Source organism: Strix aluco, chromosome 4, assembly GCF_031877795.1.
Source record: "Strix aluco isolate bStrAlu1 chromosome 4, bStrAlu1.hap1, whole genome shotgun sequence".
NCBI classification, from domain to species: domain Eukaryota; kingdom Metazoa; phylum Chordata; class Aves; order Strigiformes; family Strigidae; genus Strix; species Strix aluco.
The window spans coordinates 88,849,569-88,868,824 of NC_133934.1; the positions used below are offsets into that span (position 1 = coordinate 88,849,569).

General features: G+C 44.5%; 1 protein-coding gene across 10 annotated transcripts in view; it reads left to right on the forward strand.

Moving 5' to 3' along the window:
- The window catches only part of PHF21A (PHD finger protein 21A), a 133,769-nt gene extending 123,423 nt beyond the window's left edge, over positions 1-10,346 (forward strand). For all 10 annotated transcript variants that reach the window (XM_074824095.1, XM_074824088.1, XM_074824092.1 and 7 more), the window contains 4 exons: positions 4,524-4,679; positions 6,314-6,389; positions 6,709-6,812; positions 8,756-10,346. In XM_074824095.1, coding sequence (XP_074680196.1) covers positions 4,524-4,679; positions 6,314-6,389; positions 6,709-6,812; positions 8,756-9,010 — 591 coding nt within the window. In that variant the 3' untranslated portion in view covers positions 9,011-10,346. The remainder of the gene's footprint in view (positions 1-4,523; positions 4,680-6,313; positions 6,390-6,708; positions 6,813-8,755) is intronic.
- Positions 10,347-19,256: the final 8,910 nt, after the last annotated feature.

Below are 19,256 nucleotides of genomic sequence, written 5' to 3' on the forward strand. Positions count from 1 at the left end.
CCATCTGAGTTTTGAGAACTTAGCAATACTTGTAAAAACCTTTAGCATCCTTGGCTGGGAAAGTGCTATATATTGCTGGAAAAGTACTGTATATTTAAACACCAACAGTACAAGTTGTGCTGGAGGTGAAGAAAAAGAGGAAAATCAGGTCTTTGGCATTTAAGGAGCTTGCAGCTTAATTAGATGTAGAACACATTATACACTGAAATGCTCATGCCACAGTTTATGACCGGTGCTGCCACTGAGAAGAACTGTCCTGCCCGTCACCAGCAGTCTTTTCTCATCCCTTAAATGCCTCTTCTGTTGTTCTAGCACAGATATATCTGAGGCCACATTGTGATCTGCATAAGAGAACTGGCATAGCTAAAAATTGTTAGTGCTAGCCAAGATCGTGCCCTAATCCAGTTAATTTTATAGACACACACATTCTTGTGCCAGCCTCATGCAGGGGACAGAAATAAGTGTCTGGACATAGAGAGAAGGCAGGATGGCTTCTTTTGGCAGTGAGGCCAGCCCATGTCATGTTGAAGCGGGTCTTCTCTGTTAGCAGATGACGTAAATATAGTAAGGTCTCTCTAGTCCAGATAGGACAAAAAATGTTGTCTCTAGTTACAGCCTCCAGCTTTTGGGGACTTGAAAACACATGCCTAAGTAAAAGGCTATTTCAGAAGTCTCAGTTAAAACAATTGAGCAGTTCCTCAGACAAATATAGAAGTATTTTTGCATTACTTTGCTGAGAAGATCTAATTCCTATAGGCTTTAGAATGGAAATCTGATATTTAGCACGCGAGTAATCTTTGTCTTTAGTCAGCCTATGAAAATTACAGATCAGGCCAAGCACTTGGCACCAGGCACCATTCTATTTGGCAATTGGCTGTGAATCACTTGGTTATGTGTGATTCTCCCTCACACAGTAGTGGCATATTCACCTGGAAGATAGTAATTGCCTCTAAAGGTCAATTACTCAGCAGTAAGAACAGTGTAAAAATCTCTGTTCTAGTGATGGTCCATGTCTGTGGTCACAAAATGCCTTTTTATTAGTGAACTTTTTATATGAAAATAGTGTTTCAATTGAGAGGAGCGTTAGAGAACATTCAGATTGCAAAATCAAGCCCACAAAAGTTAGGAAATGCAAAAATTATTATTACTTCTGACAACTTAATTCACTTGCATCATACATTATGATCATGTTTATTTATATGGTCAAGAACAATTCCTGTTGCAGAATATTTAGTTTTCCCATGTTGTTCAAGTGAAACATACACATAAGTATAGATATTACGTATTCAAACACACAAACTACAGATACTTCTGATTTGATACTGTATTATTCAGTTCTATTGCCTAAAGCCAGGCCCTGCTGCTCTAGACACTTTATAAAAATAAAGAAAACTGCTAGCTGTCCAAAAAGCTTTCATTTATTTTCCTGGTTTCTCGGTGTGGAGGAAGTAGAGCAAAAAGTGACGTGAAATCACTTTTTATGGTCTCCGTTCTGAAATTATTCTTCAGTCTCTTCAGGCTGTAGCATGTGTTAGAGCAGCCTCAGTGAGCTCTGCTCTAGCCTAAGCTGGCTGCCTACAGCCTTCACAGAGCTGGTCCAGAAGTTGAGATTGAGATTGAGGGGTGCATGTCACAGTATCAAATCCAGCCCCCCTTTATGCTTATATTTATTAACTGCGCATAAAACCTGGGGCGTTTCTTTGGAATCAAACAGTGGCTGGGATTTTTGTAAGGTCGACTATTAATTCTGAGGAAATGCCCTGAATTTTACATTACCCAAAATAGGACTGTGGCTTCTGTGCATGTGTGTTGTCATCTCAACGCATTCAGCTGCACTGCACACTGACCAGCTGTGTCACTTCAGGTTTCGCAGCATTCAGTTGAATTTAGAAGGTTCTGGCTCTTAAATTTCTAAGTGTGTCCCCCTCAAGAAACAACTGTATGTGTCTCTTGTGTATGTCTCTTTCTGCAGGGTATTAGACAAAACAGGTTTGGTTTTCAACACACCAATAATTTTGCACTAGAGCCACTTACCAAGTGCCATCATGTAGTCTGTGGCAACCAAAGCATCTTAACACATGTAATTCTCTAGAATGAGAATTTTCTTCTAAAATGTGAGAATTTTCCTCTTAAATTTTTTCCTCCGATTGCAGAGGATTTTGTTTTAGCTTATATGACATCTCCTGCCTGCCTCCTTTTCCTTGTACTCATGAGGAAAATAAGTTCTTCCCAGCCTGGTTACACAGATCACTTCATAAGAGGCATGAAATGTCACTCATTTAGTTCTTCATTTAACGCTGAGGAACTCTGGTGTTAAAGGATGAAGCAATACCATAACCCAGTGTCATAGTTTAACCAGACAGCAGCTAAGCACCACACAGCCACTTGTTCACTCCTCCCCTCTCCCAGTGGGATGGGGAGTTGAATCAAAAAAAAGTAGAACTCGGGGGTTGAGATAAGACCAGTTTAATAACTAAAATAAAATATAGAGGGTAAAATATAATAATAACAATAATAATTATAAAATATAATAATACTTGTAATAAAAAGGAATATAAGAAAAAGAGAGAAATAAAACCCAAGAGAAGACAAGTGATGCACAACACAGTTGCTCAGCACCTGCTGACTGATGCCTGAGCAGCGATCTGCCCTTCCTGGTCAACCCCCACCCCAGTTTATATACTGAGCATGATGTTCTGTGGTATGGAATAGCCCTTTGGCTAGTTCAGGTCAGTTCTCCTGGCTATGCTCCCTCCCAGCTTCTTGTGCACCTGCTCACTGGCAGAGCAGGGGAAGCTGAGAAATCCTTAACTTAGGATAAGTGCTACTTAGCAACAACTAACACATCAGTGTGCTAATAACATGATTCTCACACTAAATCCAAAACACAGCACTGTACCAACTACTAGGAAGAAAATGAACTCTATTCCAGCCAAAACCAGGACACCCAGCTCTCAGTGATCCCTGGGAGTTACGGAACCAAAACATGGCACTGAAAATTCACTAAAGATTCATCCTTTACAAAACATGACATCAGTGCTAACCTTGGGAATTAAGAGAAGAATAGTCTTACCTTCAAAGAAAGGCCTCATCAGCAATAGAGCCGGGAAATAGAATTCTGAGCAGATTGCTTGTGTGTCATTACTCTAATATGTTTAATATTTTATCCATAGTAGAGATTAGTGTCATTTCTCTTGCCCGGCAACTTAATATGTAAGTGCACGGCCAAATCTGCTATCACTCCAAATTGATAGAACTTACCCACACACATGAAAAGACCGTATGGGGCAAAATGAAACCATGCACAGGCTGTTTTTTCATACAGGGGGAGTGTACACGCGCAGTTTGACTCAACATACACATCTTAAGATCACGATCTTGCAGATCTGGTGTATGTGTGAAACTTTAACCGAAGTCAGTGAGAAGTGTGTGTTTCAGACTCCAGGTGGGGCCTAGGTTGCCAGCACAGCCCACAGGCAGTGAGAGGAGAGGGCTGGGGTGCCCCTCTCCTCCTCTATGGATGCTGAGCCATCTTTCTTTCATGCCTCTTTGTTCAAATATCTGAAAAACAAAGAAAAACAAACAGAAACACCACCACCACTCCAAGCATGAGATGGGAGTAACAGGAGGAGAGAGAGAGAAGAAAAAGTGACAAAAATCAGACCTACCTTTCTGGGAAGTTAATGGCTGTAGAAAAAAAATTCTCTCTGATGGTGATGCAATAGTAACTATACCTAGTTTTTTAAGAGACACTACCAGTAATGTTTTCAATTATTTCTTTTTAAAAATCCTTAGTTAGAAAATTTCTCTTAGTATTCCTTCGTCTTGGCTCTCAGCTTATGTTAGCGATGAGACATAAACTACTCTCTATAGAGAATGAGAAAAATTTGAGTCACAGCTTTTTTTGGTGCAACTTGAGCTAACCTAAGTAAAGTAAAAAGAACTGTCTCAGAACATAATTCATTCTGTTCTTTCTCATTTACAAGCACAACACCTTTTCCTTCCAGTTTCTTTTTTAAAGGTGACCTAAATATTTGTTCTTTTAAGTCACTCAATTGGGGTTTCTGATGCTTTGTTACTGGCAAGAGACAGCCTCATCAGCATTCCTGAAGTGGAGTTGGGCTTACATCCAGAAATGAGAAGGGTTAAGAAAGTGGGTAGCTCATCACTTTAGGCAAAAAAAACCAGGGTCAAGGGGGAACCTTAAAGAGGAAAGGCTACAGGGTAGCAGCTGTTAAGAGAAGCTACGGTAATAAGTATTTGCTGTAACATTTCGCCTTGGGAGGGCAGGGGGAGTGTTTGGGAAGACAGATGTCAGTGTTTGTGATATCCTGCCTGGTTTTCCTGTTTAACAGCCTAAAAAGGGCTTGACCATTTGGAATCCCCTTAGAAATAGTTTGTGCTGTAAACTTTGCATTCAACTAGGATGTAGATGTCAAAGGTCAAAGTTCACTTTTTGCTTTCTCTCTCTCTCTCTCTCTCTCTCTTTCTGTCACCCACACCCCTTCCCCTCAATTTTATAGGGCGATATCCATGAGGATTTTTGCAGTGTTTGCAGAAAAAGCGGGCAGTTGCTGATGTGTGACACATGTTCACGTGTTTATCACCTGGACTGTCTGGACCCGCCTCTGAAAACCATTCCCAAGGGCATGTGGATCTGTCCCAAATGTCAAGACCAGGTATTGTTTGTCAGACAGGGAGAGTTATATACAATGCACTACAAAGATTTTGCGGTCTTAAAGGAAATACCCAGATCATTTGGCTTACTTAGATCAAGACGGCCTGACACTGAACAAATCTATTTGATCTGTAATAAGGCTTGTGTGAATTTGATCAAATTACCTCTGATGGAATGTGTGCAAATACAAAACTAGGTCTTGCTCCCAGATTTGGGGTCTTTATTTGTTGCCCTTGTGTTTTTACTCTTTTTCTGGGCCAAAGCACGCAGACTTTTGGGAAAGGTTCTCTAGGACCCACAGAAATTTTGCTGTTCATCTTAAGCTTGTTGTATCTTCAAAAGTTATTAGTATATGCTTCCGGACAAATAAATAAAACATTTGCACAAGCCTACCTCGATAGATAGATCAAATATAAGCCCCTGTTTGCTCATATAAATCAAACACCAGAGAGGTTATCTTCAGTGATCTCTTTAATAATATCATCTAGCATCACTATAATGAGGATAGGCGAACAGTTTGGTGCTTCTTTCCAGATCCCTCTCTGAAAGTACACAATTGAAGTGAACAGATTATATTTTAATATTTTGTTTATAATTGCATTGAAATTACAAGACAAAGAAGTAAACTATCGTATTCCTAACCCTTACATGGAACACCAGAAGTTGCAAAGGATTGCTGATAATCAGCAGCCTGAAGCTGTTAGTGTTCTGTCTAATGTAGCATATTGTTTGGTTGCCCGCGTGACCTTCGGTTAGCCAGATGGTAACGTAAGAAAGCAGCCTGATGTACAGTATGCTGTTCAGAAGGACAAAAATGTAAAATTCGAGTGACTTGGTCAGTGGCAACAAGAGAGGAGGGTGTGTTACCACTTCCCTATTCCTGCTCTTGCCTACTCTCACCTTATCCCTCCTGTTTATTGCTGTGATAGGTTCCCACAAAATTAGGGGGAAAAAATCTTGAGTAATTTTACTGTAAAGTGACCGAGTCCTCTATCTTCTGGGACACCCCTCTGATTCATTAATTAAAAATACATGTCTTTCCTCTCAAAATAAAGTTTGTTAGGAATGAATATGTAGGAAGGATCTGAAGGACATAAATGGTGCTTACCCTTATAAAGAGAGTTTGACAGCTCTATTAAGATGATTCTGATAAGAAGGGGAGATAGGACAGTTTCGTGTTTTACTAGCCAGGAAATGTGGTGTTTGAATGTATGGTGTGGAGACTGTTTTGTGCCATGAAAACTTTTCTCCCAGAATGACTAAGATCAGCAATTTGTCTGAACTATGAAATAATGTTTATGTCTCCTGGCAAGTTTGAGTTCAGATATATTATCCTTTCATTCCTCTTTTAAGTTGTTCAGTTTCATTAGTAGACTATTTGTGGCTATGGAGGGAGTTTGAGAAAATGCTGACATTTGTAAGAAACAGGCCTGCTTTGTGGGAGCCACAATACAGTTGTGAATAATTCCCTCTGTTAAGTCTCAGAACAAGTCTGTGAAGCTTCATGTTAACAGGGCTGAGGCTAATGATAGCCATAAAAGAAAATCCTCAGTCTTTCCCTCTTCCTCTCTCTCCTTTTTGCTTTCTTAGAGGTAGGTTGTGTACCAGCTAAATCTCTGAACACTTTTCTTTCAGATGCTAAAGAAGGAAGAAGCAATCCCATGGCCAGGAACTTTAGCAATTGTTCATTCATATATTGCATATAAAGCAGGTAGGAAAATGGAGAACAACACTTTTGTTTCACTTTTAATAATGGAAGATGTTATTTCAGGAATGGGGTAGAATGGAACTTCCTTTACAAAAGGAAATTAAAGGGGAAGAACCTTAATCATTAGTGAAGTGAAAATAGTATTTGTTAAGCCTTCTGTGATGCTTGTGTATGTACGTGAAGTTTTGGGGGTGGTTTAGTGCACAAGTTGTTGAATTGACTTTAAACACAATTACCCTCTTTACATGAAACAGTTTAGACCCTCTATCCGCTGTTGTAAAAGGAACATTTTAAATATTTTGATTAATATTCTGTTTTGCAGCAAAAGAAGAGGAAAAACAGAAACTACTTAAATGGAGTTCAGATTTAAAACAGGAAAGAGAACAACTAGAGCAGAAGGTCAAACAGCTCAGCAATTCTATAACGGTGAGCATTGCCCTCCCTAATAACTCTGCACCTGTGTTCTGGTGCTAGAACGCAGAGAGAAAACTATAGAGTGACTCCACGTACTAGACCTGTCTTCCGCTGGATTTACTGAGAATTGAGTGAGCGCTTTTTCCTTTGCTTTTTAGGACTTTGGGGAGCAGGAATGAAATACAGGCATCATATACTTACATTGAGTCACTTACACATGATCCATGCTGACCGTATATTGTAGACGTACAGTGATCTATAATATCAGCAGGTGACAAACATGACCCAGAGCATTATTGTCTGTGGGCAGTAGATTAAGTCAGATTCTCCAGTGGCTCACTTAAATAAGAATGGTTGGGCCTCTGTGTGTAATAAGAGTCTTGGTGTGCTTTCCAGACCTTCCTAATACAAAAGTGACCGTTTACTCATGACTGACTCTCAGGCTCTTGACACATTGCCTTGGCAGTCAGCAGCTGGGCACTGTGCGTGCCTCTGCATCATATTAATTAGATGATGGCATACTTCAAACCAGAAGCTGTAGTTTGCACCTTAGTTTGACTCAGTAATTGGAGCATACATATTAATTATCTCTCTATTCTCACCTTAATATGCAAATCGGGCTCTTGAGTTGCCAGTGTAAAGTTTGTGCCCCTCTCTGAGTGTAACCCTAGCCAGTAACACAGCATGAAAAACAATGAAATCTCTTGTGTGGCAGCATCTGTAAAGCTGGATATGATAAGTACGGACTTTTCTTTTCAAATACAGATGCACTTTCTGGTCTGCCTGTCTTTACCTATTAGAACAAAAGTAAGTGTCGCATGTTTATAGACCCCTAAAACCTGATGATACAAGTAAAACGATGGTGAGCAGACAAGTGGTGAGAGATGCTAGTTAGCAGTTCTGGAAACTGTCATCTTCTGGTTAGCAGTAGCTGGCCATAACCTGAGCAGCACTAGAGCACTGTTTCTCAGTGATGTACTGAGGCAGACACAAGCCCTTAACATGAGGGATTCACAGTAGGTAAGGAGAATGCTTTATTTTCTATGATCAGGTAATTGTTCATACTTCCATTGGAACTGCCAAAAAAAGACACATTAGGTCTAAATTTTGTGGTGCTTTTATGATGCCACGAGCTGCGTGTGAAAATAGTAAAGCTGAAACCAACAGTGTCTGGAGATCAGCGTGGATAAAAGGTTTAAAAAATGTAGGAAGGTTGCCATCTTTGTGTAAGAACCTGAATGTTACAGACATAGCTACCATCTCCTCCTTTTTGAGAGTTTCAAATATAGATATAAGCAGTTTTTCACCCTTGAAACATAATTTGTGGGCTTTTTTTAAAGTTATCTTACCCTGACTCTTAACTGATGAGCTAGCTAGGTTACTACCGCTTCTAAGAGAAAGAAGTGGTCACAAAATAAGATTTTCAAGTGAAGAAGGGCTTCTTTTTCTTTTCAAGTGCCCCTTTATTTATTGAGAGGAGGAAGTGATGTTCCTGCTAAAATGTACGTGAAAGCAAAGGCTGTATCCCATTAGTGGCATGCACACACACTGTCAGCAGTCAGCTGCAGTAGGATGCCTGAGTTTGCAGATCTGAGCTAAAGAAATTTCAGCAATGCAATACTAATAGAAAAAATAATAAGAACATATACTTGGAAGTTTCCCTTCAAAGGGAACACGAAAGGATGGAGCTGTGTTCATTTGCAAAACACCTTGGGATGAAAGGGGGCCATACCAGGTGACAGCTACATACTGGCAATTTAATTCCTCAGCCTGCAAACAGGAATTCTCCTGTGAACACAGCCCTGAGACTCTTTTTCTTCTAGGCTGGGAAAGTGAAATTGTAGCTGCAGTCTTTTCTGCATGCTTACATTTTGATCTGTGAATATCGTGTTCCTTCTCTTACCTTCTTTCATTCATAAGCTTGAACTTATTACTGCTTTTCTGTTTTGCTGCAGAAATGCATGGAAATGAAGAATACCATCCTTGCAAAACAGAAGGAGATGCACAGCTCCTTGGAGAAGGTAAAACAGCTGATCCGCCTCATCCAAGGCATCGACCTTTCAAAACCCATAAACTCTGAGGTCAATTCAGTAGCCATCTCCAACGGCATGGACTCCACTAACAATACTAATGCTGCCACCTCCACCTTAGCCCCCTCCCCTTCCCAGAGCTGCATGGTGAACTGTAACAAGGGCGATGAGACTAAATAACACAGTGAAGTTAAGAAGGAGCCAAGGGAGGTGGCGGCGAGGCGGAAGAGCAAAATAACGAAACTCTAGAAAAGCAAAACCGGATTTCTTCTGGAAAGTGCAGAATTCTTTAGTTCTTTGGTTCCAGAGAGAGCGTGAAGATGCTTGTGCCAGGCGGCACCGGAGTTTGCCAATTGATCCTTCTTATTCTGTGTGTAATGCAAAGTTTGGATCATGTTACATGAATAGTGCCAGCTGGGGGTTCTTTGCCAGCACCATGCCAAGTGAAATAATATATTTACTCTCTCTATATTTTACACCAGTGTGTGCCTGCAGCAGCCTCCACAGCCACTATAGGTTTCTTTTATTTTTGTTTGGGGTGAGGAGCAGGGATGAGGGAGGAGAGCAGGTTTCAAATCCTTATTTGCAGAACAGTTTGTTTAGCTAGGGGAAAACAAAAACAAGTCCAAAGAGCCTGTGGGCTTTTCCTGTTTCTAAACTCTCAGTACTATTAAACCAAAAAACCAGAAATATAAATTATCAAATCCCAGTGCCCAGAAGGGACAAGTCTATCAAATAAGCAGTATTTACTATTGTTTAGACAGGAGATGTACAAAAGGAAAGGAGATGGACTTTTCACTGAGTAACCAGCACATGTACAGGCTGAGGATCTACTGTCCCAACAGCTTTGGGTTAATCCTGTTTCTTCACATTAAACAACAGACATGCTTTGCAGAATTGGTTTGGGTCCTCACACTCATCCAGAAAGCCTATGTTGGGAATGGGAAAATAGAGGGCCAGAATCCAGGGTCAGCTTGGAGCATTGGATGGAGGTGTCCCAAGAGAAAGTGTGCATCGATTACTTGAAAATGAGATCCCAACCCTTTTCTATAAACAACAAAGGTATCCTGAACAAAGTAGCACATGACCCAGATGTGTGAACTGAACAGAGAAATGTCCTTTTCTTTCACTTCCTTTCTCTTCTTTTGGTAACAAGAACTAAATAAGGAATAGAAAAGCTGTTTTTCAGGCTGACAGTCTAATTAAAGAGGTAGATGGGACCTTGCATGGTATAGATTAGAAGTAATAGTGTCAGTGAGATACAGTGAGTCTTTGTGAGTCCTTGTGTCATCGTTTTGGGCACTGTTTTTTTATGCAAGGGCAAAATCTTTGTATCTGGGGGAAAAAAAACAACTTTTTTAAATTAAAAAGGAAAATAAAAGATATTGAGGTCTTCCTAGTGTTACTTAAAATAAGATCAAGGTAAGAAACATTGTAAAAAAAAAAAAAATACAAAAGTGCTATTTGTTTCCTAAACAAGTGATTTCTATTAAAAAGGTGTCAGAACTGGAGAAAATGCTGTGTACTTAGAATTTTTTAACACAGACTTTGCTTATTTATGATGACATTCTGCTGTGTTTGTGTTTTAAAATCCAATGGGACAGTTTCCATAGATTATACCATACATGCTACTGGCTAAACTCTAAAGAGAATCAAATCCTACAGTGCTGATCTCACCGCACCTGGAGGATCTGCCAGGCTTGTCTCTGCTGTTGCCATATCTCCCCCATTCTTTCATGTGTTTGTAACCCAGAGAAAAGCAGTTGGCAGTGTGCTTGTTTAAGGCTTTTGTAGTTTTGTGATACGGACTGATTAGAGCTTGAGAATGAAAGACAGTGAGTTGGCTGGACTGAAATCGCCCTCTGTTATACCCTCTTGTTTAAGGAGTTCATCTCTTACGTATAATCTTTTCACTCTAGATAGCAAAGCTTGCCTTGTGCTTCCTGTAATTGTGAGGTCTGTCTCAGTTTAGAGTGTTGATTCTGGTCACTTAGGGTTGTGTCCCAGAGCTGCCTAGTTTCACTACTGCACATAAACATTTGGGCAAATGCCGTTTCCACTGGAAGTACTGGGAAAAGTCCCTTTACTTCCAGTGGGAGCAGAGTTGAGCCACTACACACACAATGTGAGGCAGAGGCCCCGGTGTGGTGCCCTTGAGAGCGTGCGTTGGGTGGTGAGCCAGACCTGCTCAGCTGTTTCTAGTGGAAGATAGAAAAGCTTTGGATTTCAAGGATGCATTTCTGAGCAAGAAGTGAATACTCCAGACACTACATAACCTGAGAGAGTCTCTTTGCTGCCACAGCCAAGTATGCTTCTGTGGGATTCTTGGAGCTGTTTTCTTCCCTCTCCTTTAGGTTGCCCTTCTGCCCTTTATTAAGGACTTTTATTCCTCCTGCAGGAGTGTGTACTATTTTCAGCTCTGAGTTCAGAACTGGTATCCAGAGTTCTCACATTTGTCTGTAGTTGGGAAAGTGACTCTTACGTGCACTTCTCAGCTGAACCTGTGATAACCTCGACTCTGTCTTTTGATGTTTGAGTTCTGTTCTGGAACTAGCAGAGCTGGAGGGGTAAGATAGCTCAGGTGGCAGGGAGACAGCTGGGCAGGCGATGTCAAAACTGAGCAAACTAAAAATGGCCTTGCATCAACCCAGTTACCAGTGGGGGTCATTACCACAGCGCAGCACTGGGCCAGCAACGTGTAACGTTTAAACAAGGGACTGTATTTCAAGGGATAAAGAGGAAAAACTGATTGCGAGCCTTCTTTCTTTAGAATATGAGCCAGCAGCTAACGGCCAGATACTCAGGAGAAACTGCCATTTTGGCGAGGTTATTCTCTAGTTGGCCACTTGGGTAATTCTTAACATAATTTTCTGAAGCATCGAGTACGTTCCTGGATAGGTGCGCTGAGTCTTTGTGGTTCCCGTGTTCTTATTTCTGGTGTTACCTTCAGAGCTCTCTGGGAAGCACCACACTATTTGGGGATAGCAAGCTATGCCTGAAGACTTGATAGCCCTTGTGTTTTCTTTGCCAATTCAGGAGGGGATGGAAGTGAAATTCACTGGTAGCCATATTTAATTTTGAGTGCAGTTAACCAGCCAGGACATGTTAAAAGAGCTGTTACTGCTTTTCTGAGGCATCTGCTTGTCTCCAGAATCCGAGTAGATAGGTATAGACTCTTCTGTCCCTTTTGTTACAGCATTTGTGTTCCAGACTGTAAAAGGATGCCTTTAGTTAATCATTACCTGACAGAGAAATTATCTTAACTTAGACTTTTTGATGCTGCTAAGTAGTTTTCCCCCTCTCTCCCGCTGATCCTGTTTGGATGCTTTCCCTCCTGGCTCTGCAGCAGCATCAGTCAATAGACAAGGAGCATTCCCAGGGCTGCACTGACACTGGCAATGATGCTGCTACATAGACACAAGTAAATTGGGGTTATCTCTGCCCAATTAGCAACAATAGGGTGGAAGAGGAATTGGCATTTGCTAAATACAGAGGAACATTTTTTTTTCTAGCTGCTTTAAGAGGTTCCAAGCAAAGGAGAAATTTAAACTCTGACAACTTACAGCTCAAGCTCGTCTTCTAGGTTTGGATTGATCTGGTTTTTTTCTCATGTAATATTTGAGATAGAGTGAGTTTGTACTAAAACTTCTGCTCTTTGGGAAGCTGACATAATGACTGGCGTTTTGTATTTCCAAACCACCATCAAGATATTAACTAATTCTTATGTCATTGCTTGTCATTGGTGGGAAATAAGTGGCTTTTAAATCTCTGTTATAGAGGAGGAGATGAGACCACAGAGGAAGCTTATACCAGAGACGGTCCTGGCTCTCAGCCCAGTGCTAAGGGCTTTGAGAAGTCACCCTGCTTCTTTTGTCAGAAATAGAGTAAGCTTTGCAGAAGTAGTTTTTTCCCTTCTCCTTGCAATCTCTTCTTTAAACAGCTGGAAAAGTGTGTTGTGGTCAGAGTGAGAAAGTGAGTGTGCAACCTGGCTAGAAGAATTAGTATTATCCTCATTGCCTCCATTTAGAGCCAGCAGTGGTTTTAGTGCTGTACAAAACGTGATAAAGGCAATGCTGCTAGGGATGATTGGCAGGTAGGGCGAGTAGCATGGATGATTCTTTGAGGACATCATTAGCCAGGAGTTGCCATGCTGGTGGGATGAACTAACGGTTTGCATGAGCAAATCAAGGACTTTGTTGCAAGCAACTTTCTGTCAGTGGGGATATGAATTAAAAGCCACTAACCTAGAAATTAAAGAGGTGATAGTTTTATGGGCAGATCTGTTGGTTTTGTTGTTGGTAGGAAAAACAGTATTGTATTTTATCATTCCTAGTTGACCAGGCTTAAGAAAGCGAATCTGTATTCCAGCTGTCTAGAAATGTGAACCCTAATTGTGACCTCCTTTGGCTTCAAATCATCTTCATCCCTGTACTGTTGCAGAGACAGCCCCAAAAAGCAGCATGGTCAGCATTCAGGAGAACCCAGAGTGAAATCTCCCTCTTAGCCCCACCAAGCTGTGGCAGCCCACAGTACAGGGAGTAAACTAAAACTCACTTCTCATGTGGATACAGTGGAAAATATTTGTGAATTTGCAGTGCACACGTTTCTCTTTTTTTCCCCAGCTGGGTTGCACCCTGCCCTCTTTGCTTCTGAAGCACTAATGTTGAATACATGTTTTTTACTAAAACGTTTTTAAAATATCATATTCAGATGTCAAACCAAAATTCACTCTTTTACTGAGGGCCTCTCTCAGTGAGCTGCTCAGTTAACCACTGAAATACCGATATTACACTTCCTTGTGGACCATGCCCCTTTGGGCAGAATTTGTTGTGTCTTTTCAGAGCTGTTTTGACCCTTCTTCACCTCCATTTGTCCTCCCTTGGGATTCTGAAGATCCAGGGCAAGTTCAACCTTGCTGGGTTACTGCAGAGAGTTTTGTGACATGTAGAAGAAGAGTCAGGAACCTGGAGAAAGAGGAAGATGTGTTGTCGTGCAGCTAATTCATTTGGCGCTTAGGCTTGCCTGGCCAACAAACTACCTCAGCAAAGGCCATCCCCAAGCACTATGTGGATTCTGTAGTTTCTGGCATTCAGAAGGCAAGAGGTCTCCCAAGAACCCTTCCAGCAGCCAGCTAGGTCCTAGTCTCTGAGGGCATGCGAGCAAGCCTCACAGTGACACACTGGTGGATTCTTGTTTTCAGTGGTCAGACCTGGACCAGGGAATGCCCTAAAAATCAGGTGGGATCAGGAAAACACAAGAGCTGCAGACATCTTGTCTCCAGGTGATTGCCGTCTTACTCAGATCCTTCTTTAAGCGTCAGTCCTGTTTGTAACACCTACAGAATGGAATGTAATACTTGAAAAATATGACTCTCTTTCTCCTTTACCTTTAGCTCCCATTTCCCCAGTGTTTATCTTTTATCTGGGACAAGAACTTTCTGCATCATTGTGTCTTGTATAGGCTGAGCACATAGTTGAAACTTGCCAATAAAGAAAATTATTTATACCATGCACTGGTAAGCTTGGTAATTACAGACCCATGAAAAGACAAACACCTCTCCTAGAGGTTAATTTAAGATGTGGGCTTGTTTCAGAAAACCAAGACCTTACCTGTGTGAGGGTCTGTCTCTATCCCCTGTCAGTATTACTAAACTACCTGAGTAGTGAACAGCAAACAGGCTTGCCGAGAGCATCGGTGCTGTGAAAATCGATGTGCGCTGCAAGTCCCTGGAGTGTGTTGCATGAGAGCAGCCAGGCCAGGGCTTCTCATCCCCCCGGGCCAGAGCTGGGTGCTGCAGGGACAAAGGAAAGGGCAGAAGCCTCTTTTGAGAAGCAAGGGCAGTGAGGAGGGGTACAGGGCTGGAGACTGGGGAAAAGAAGAGAAGAAGTGGGAGGAGCAAAGGAAATGAAAATTATGTAAGGTAAAGCAGAGCAGAGAGAAGAAATGGAAAGAGATGGGAAGGAGGGAAAGTGAGGGTAGGAAAAATCCAGGAGTGAAACAGGGCTCTCTTGTGAGAGACAAGTATTCCTGAAGTTACAGGCTCTGAAAGTTCAGTGGAAAGACTAGAACAAAAAGGCTCATTATCCTACCTCGATTTCTGATTTGGGGTGATCTGTATTCCAAAGGGACCAAGTGCGGTGGGAGAAAAGAGCTTCTTGGCAGCAGAGTGGGAATGAAGTGGCACCGAGTCATCCCTAGCTCTGCTTCTGCTGCTGAGTGATCCCATCCTGACCAGAGCTGCCTTTGACTTCTCTGCTATGTGGGATAAGGCTGATCAAGCAGACCTTGGGGCAGCCAGAGCCCACTCCGATCTGGACCACATTAATTAAAAATTTTCTTGGCTAGAAATACTCCTGAGACTAGCTAAAGGTTCAGCTCTGCCAGTGTGGTCACGCCTTCCTAGTTTGAGTGTCACCATCAGCCTAGTTGAAACCAGCATCAGCTTCCAGAGGCCCTGAGCCCCGAGTGAGTGGAGGAGATGACGCTGGGCAGGACCTGTGACTCAGGTACTTCTCAGCCATTTCTTGGAGTATCTGTGCAAGATTCCTGCTCGGTCACATCTGGCAGTCGTGTGCCAAAACCCCTCTGTGCAGTAATGCCTCCCTGTTTTCTTAGGATCTGGTTTCTTTAGGGACACGTGCAAAGGGGCACTTCACCCATGCAGCTAGGCAAGGCCATGTGGTAAGCTCAGCATAACCCGTCAGGAGCCGAGGGTAGCATCAAGGCTACATTAAGCAGTAGCCCAAGGGGCGCCCTCCTGGGAGAAGAGCTGTCGCAGCTCTCGTGTGCTAGCAGGGAGTAAGCTCTGCGTCTGTTCTTCTTCACTCTGTAGTACCCAAGCGGGTGTCAAATGCTTCAGACAGAGAAACTCAGCCCAGTCCCCATCTAGGAAGGAAGAAGTACTTAAGGGCATGTTTACTATCATCAGGAGTGCCTAGGGAACTCAAAAGCCTTGTGAGCTTGGCTCAGTGTCCTGGTGGAGAGGTGACACGGAAGGGCAGCAGCAGCGAGCAATATCAGTCTGCTGGCGCTCAGCTCAGCAGAGTTTTCACCACCTGGGGAATTTGCATCTTTTTCCTTTATCCTAAATTTACACCGGCAAATGTAGACCTCGACCAATTCCTGCCCCTTTCTCACCTGCCTCCTTTTAGCTGCGTCGCTGGAAAAGAAATGAACTACTGTTGCCTCTGAGCTTCGAGAAAGCCCTTTTCTTAGTGAGCAACCAGAACGGTGCTGGAGGTGTAGCTCAGGCGGGGAAGGGAGGCAGTGGCAGACGCAGGTCCAGCACTGGCACAGGCTTAGTGCCAGCCTTGGTTTTGGATCCCGGGCGCTGAGGGTTGATACTGCAGCAGCACTGGGAAGATGCTGCGCACGTGCAAGCAAGGGCAGGGGCTCCCCTTGCTCTTTGTCCTGATCTTGGCCTCCCAGGTGGGGCGTGCCAAAATTGAAAGGAGGGGAGGGCATTTATTTAAAAAAGAAAGCAAGCAAGCCCTCCGTGCCTTGCATTCCCTTCTGTAAAGTGGGTACTGGCAGTTCTGGCATGGCAAGAGCTGTTTTTTGTGGGCTGCGGGCACCTGGGAGCAGGTGCTGTTGAAAGAGGTACAGTCGTGCTCCGTGGTGGGTGCGGCAGGAGGCTGCGTGTTTCTGCTTGTTCTGGGCTAATGTGTAATTTCTAATGATAGTCTCATACGTTTCTTTAATTATCACTGGCATCAAAACAGTGACTGACTCTAGAGCCAGGAGTAGTGTCTTACCCGTCAGCTCTCCCTTCCAGAAGGTACGTTGTCTCGGAGTCGCTCCTGATGCCGCATGTGACAGGCAGCCAAGACCCTCCTTAAGGAGGGTTTTTGCTACCGTGTGAGCCCCTGAGGCTGGGGCAGCTTCCCGGCAGCCCCACACAACCAGGGCCAACAGGCAGCCGTGTCCCATGAGCTGCTTAGCTCCAGTTACAGCTGCAGGGCCCCCACCAAGAACCCTCTTATGCTGGCAGAGGTGTCTTGGCCGCCTCTCATAGTCCCACAGAAGCAAAGCACGGGTTGCAAACTCCAGTAAGCAAAGATGAAGCAAGATAACAGGGGAGATTGCTAGCGCCAACCTGTTCAGGCTCCTGCAGAGGAAGGAAACAACTTTGCTGCATCAACAGCAGCAGAGCCCGTGGCGCAGAGAAGTGGTGATGAGCTGCTGCTTGCCTGGGAGGTCTGGTGCAGCAGTGGGGTGGCTTCCCACGCGGTGTTTTGTCTTTTGGGGGCTGACTGGCTCTAATCTGCAAACACCCACCATGTCGTCCGCAGCCGAGGGCAGGTGGGTTGTGAAGGCAGCTCTGCTTGTATAGAGAAAATACTCAGGCCTCAATCACAGCTTCACGTTCCTGCCATCGTGCTGGCACCACCTCAGTAGACTTGTTGCTACCACCACCCCGCCTGCGTGTCATGCTTCGTCCCGTCCCCCCACACCCCAGCGTTTCACCCAAGACCAAGCTGTAAAGCGGGAGCCCTGGCTTGGGGTCGGACCAGGAGCTGATGCTGAAGGGTGCCGTGGCCAAGCCCCGGTCCCTCCCCAGCCTGCCCAACTTCTCCAGGTGCTTTTGGTGAAGAGCCCCCAGTTCTGGCAGCGCAGCCCCCCTGCAGCCGCGGGCCTGGTGCTGCGAGGGGACGGTGGCAGCTTGTCTCCTGGCCAGGTTTCCACACGGCGAAGCCACGGCTCTGCCCTCGGTGAGGTGGTGCCGCCTGTGCTGCCCCTCTCCCCACCCATCTCCCGTCCTCGCAGGCCCTGGTGTAAAATGCCCTTTCTGACTGGTACTGCTCTGTTGTCACAGAATCACATCATGAGAACGCCGACTCGTGAGCTGGTTTGGGTTTTTTAAATATCTCTATTTTTTTTAGCCTGATGCTCATAGTGATCTGCAGTCTCTTTGCTGCCTTCAAGTCCCTTGTGGTTTCAGTTTTGGTACAAATGTGTTTAGATTTTAGCAAATTAAAGTTGGGGGGGGAGGGGGTACAGAGCATCTGATCAATTTGTATTTATTTATTTTAACATTTTACTAAATAAAACACAATAAAATCTCTTGTCTCCTTAGCTGTATGTACCAGGTGGGGACAGCAGGTCCCACAGGCACAAGGGACAGCGCGGTGCCTGCAGAAAGTCCCCCAGCCCCAGGAGGGCTTTCTGAGCGTGGCTTTAGGTGATGGCCACAGCCTGCTCTAGCTCCAGGCTTGCTTGCTTGGCAGGGAGAAGGGTGCTGTGTTTGTAGAAACAAACTTTAGCTTTAAAAGGGGCTCTGACTCAGTGCTTGCCTCCAGCTGACGCTGCCCGGCAGAGGGCACATGGAGACCAATACTGAGCTGGGTTTATGCCAGGCACCTACTACATGGCCTGGCACATTTTGGCCTAAGGACTCTCAAGGGTGGGAAGGATTATCTGCAAATGATGGCACACGGTCCTCCTGCTACAGTCACAGCAGTAACACCTTCGAAAAACTGCAGAGCCAGCGTTTCTGTAGCTGCCTAGCCATCAAAGAAACACCCAGAAGAGGCCTGCTCCATCCTGGCTCTGCTCCACCACCATGTCTCTAGCAGAGAGCAGGCTAAACTAGTGTTGAGATCTGATCTAAACCTGTCTTGCCGCTTAGTGCAGCAGCAGAGCGATATCAGCGAGCTTCGGCTGTGCTAAACAAAAGCTGTCTGCTAGGGACTGGTCGGGTGGAGCTGCGCCTGCCTTCACGGTGGTTAGCAATGTCTTCCCAGCCCTTTCCCAAATAAAGCTTCAACAACTTGCTCCTTGCATCCCACCCTTGTCCTCCCGCCCTGCAAATGCGAGGCTGGCAGCTCATGTGGCCTAGGAGCCAGATTTTATTCCCAACAGTCTTGTAAAGCCAAGGGGGAGCCCCAGTTGGTCCCATTGCGTGTCATGGCCAGAGCTGCAGGCGAGGGGAAGGCCCTGCGGGTCATGGCGCAGCAGCCAGCTCGGCATGCCAGTCTCAGGGACGAGCTGCAGCACTGCCAGAAGAAGAAACCACATCTCTCCTCCTCAGATGTGATTCAACCGTCTACATGCCTAAGCCGTGATGCCTAAGCTGTGGAGCCCCAGGCTCCGTTTAAAGGGTGCTGGCAGCAGAGACAGGCTGCGCCGCTGCCCGGGCTGCCAGCCCCGCTGCAGCGCTGGGACCCGGTGGCCTCGATCCCGCCGCAGTCAGCCACCGCCAGCTGTTTCAGAGCTGGCAGGGCACCGGTGTGCCTGCCACTCAGTGACACGGGCATTTCTTTTGCCTGCTGTTGCTCCCTGCTCCCCAGCCCTCCTGCTGTGCCAGCCAGAAAAGCGAAAAGGCTTCAAACACGCCGGGCAGAGCAAGGCCAGCAATGCTTTTCCCCAGCCAAGGCTCAGGCTACCCCTGTATTGCTCTCCCTTCAGAGGACATGTGCAGGCTCAC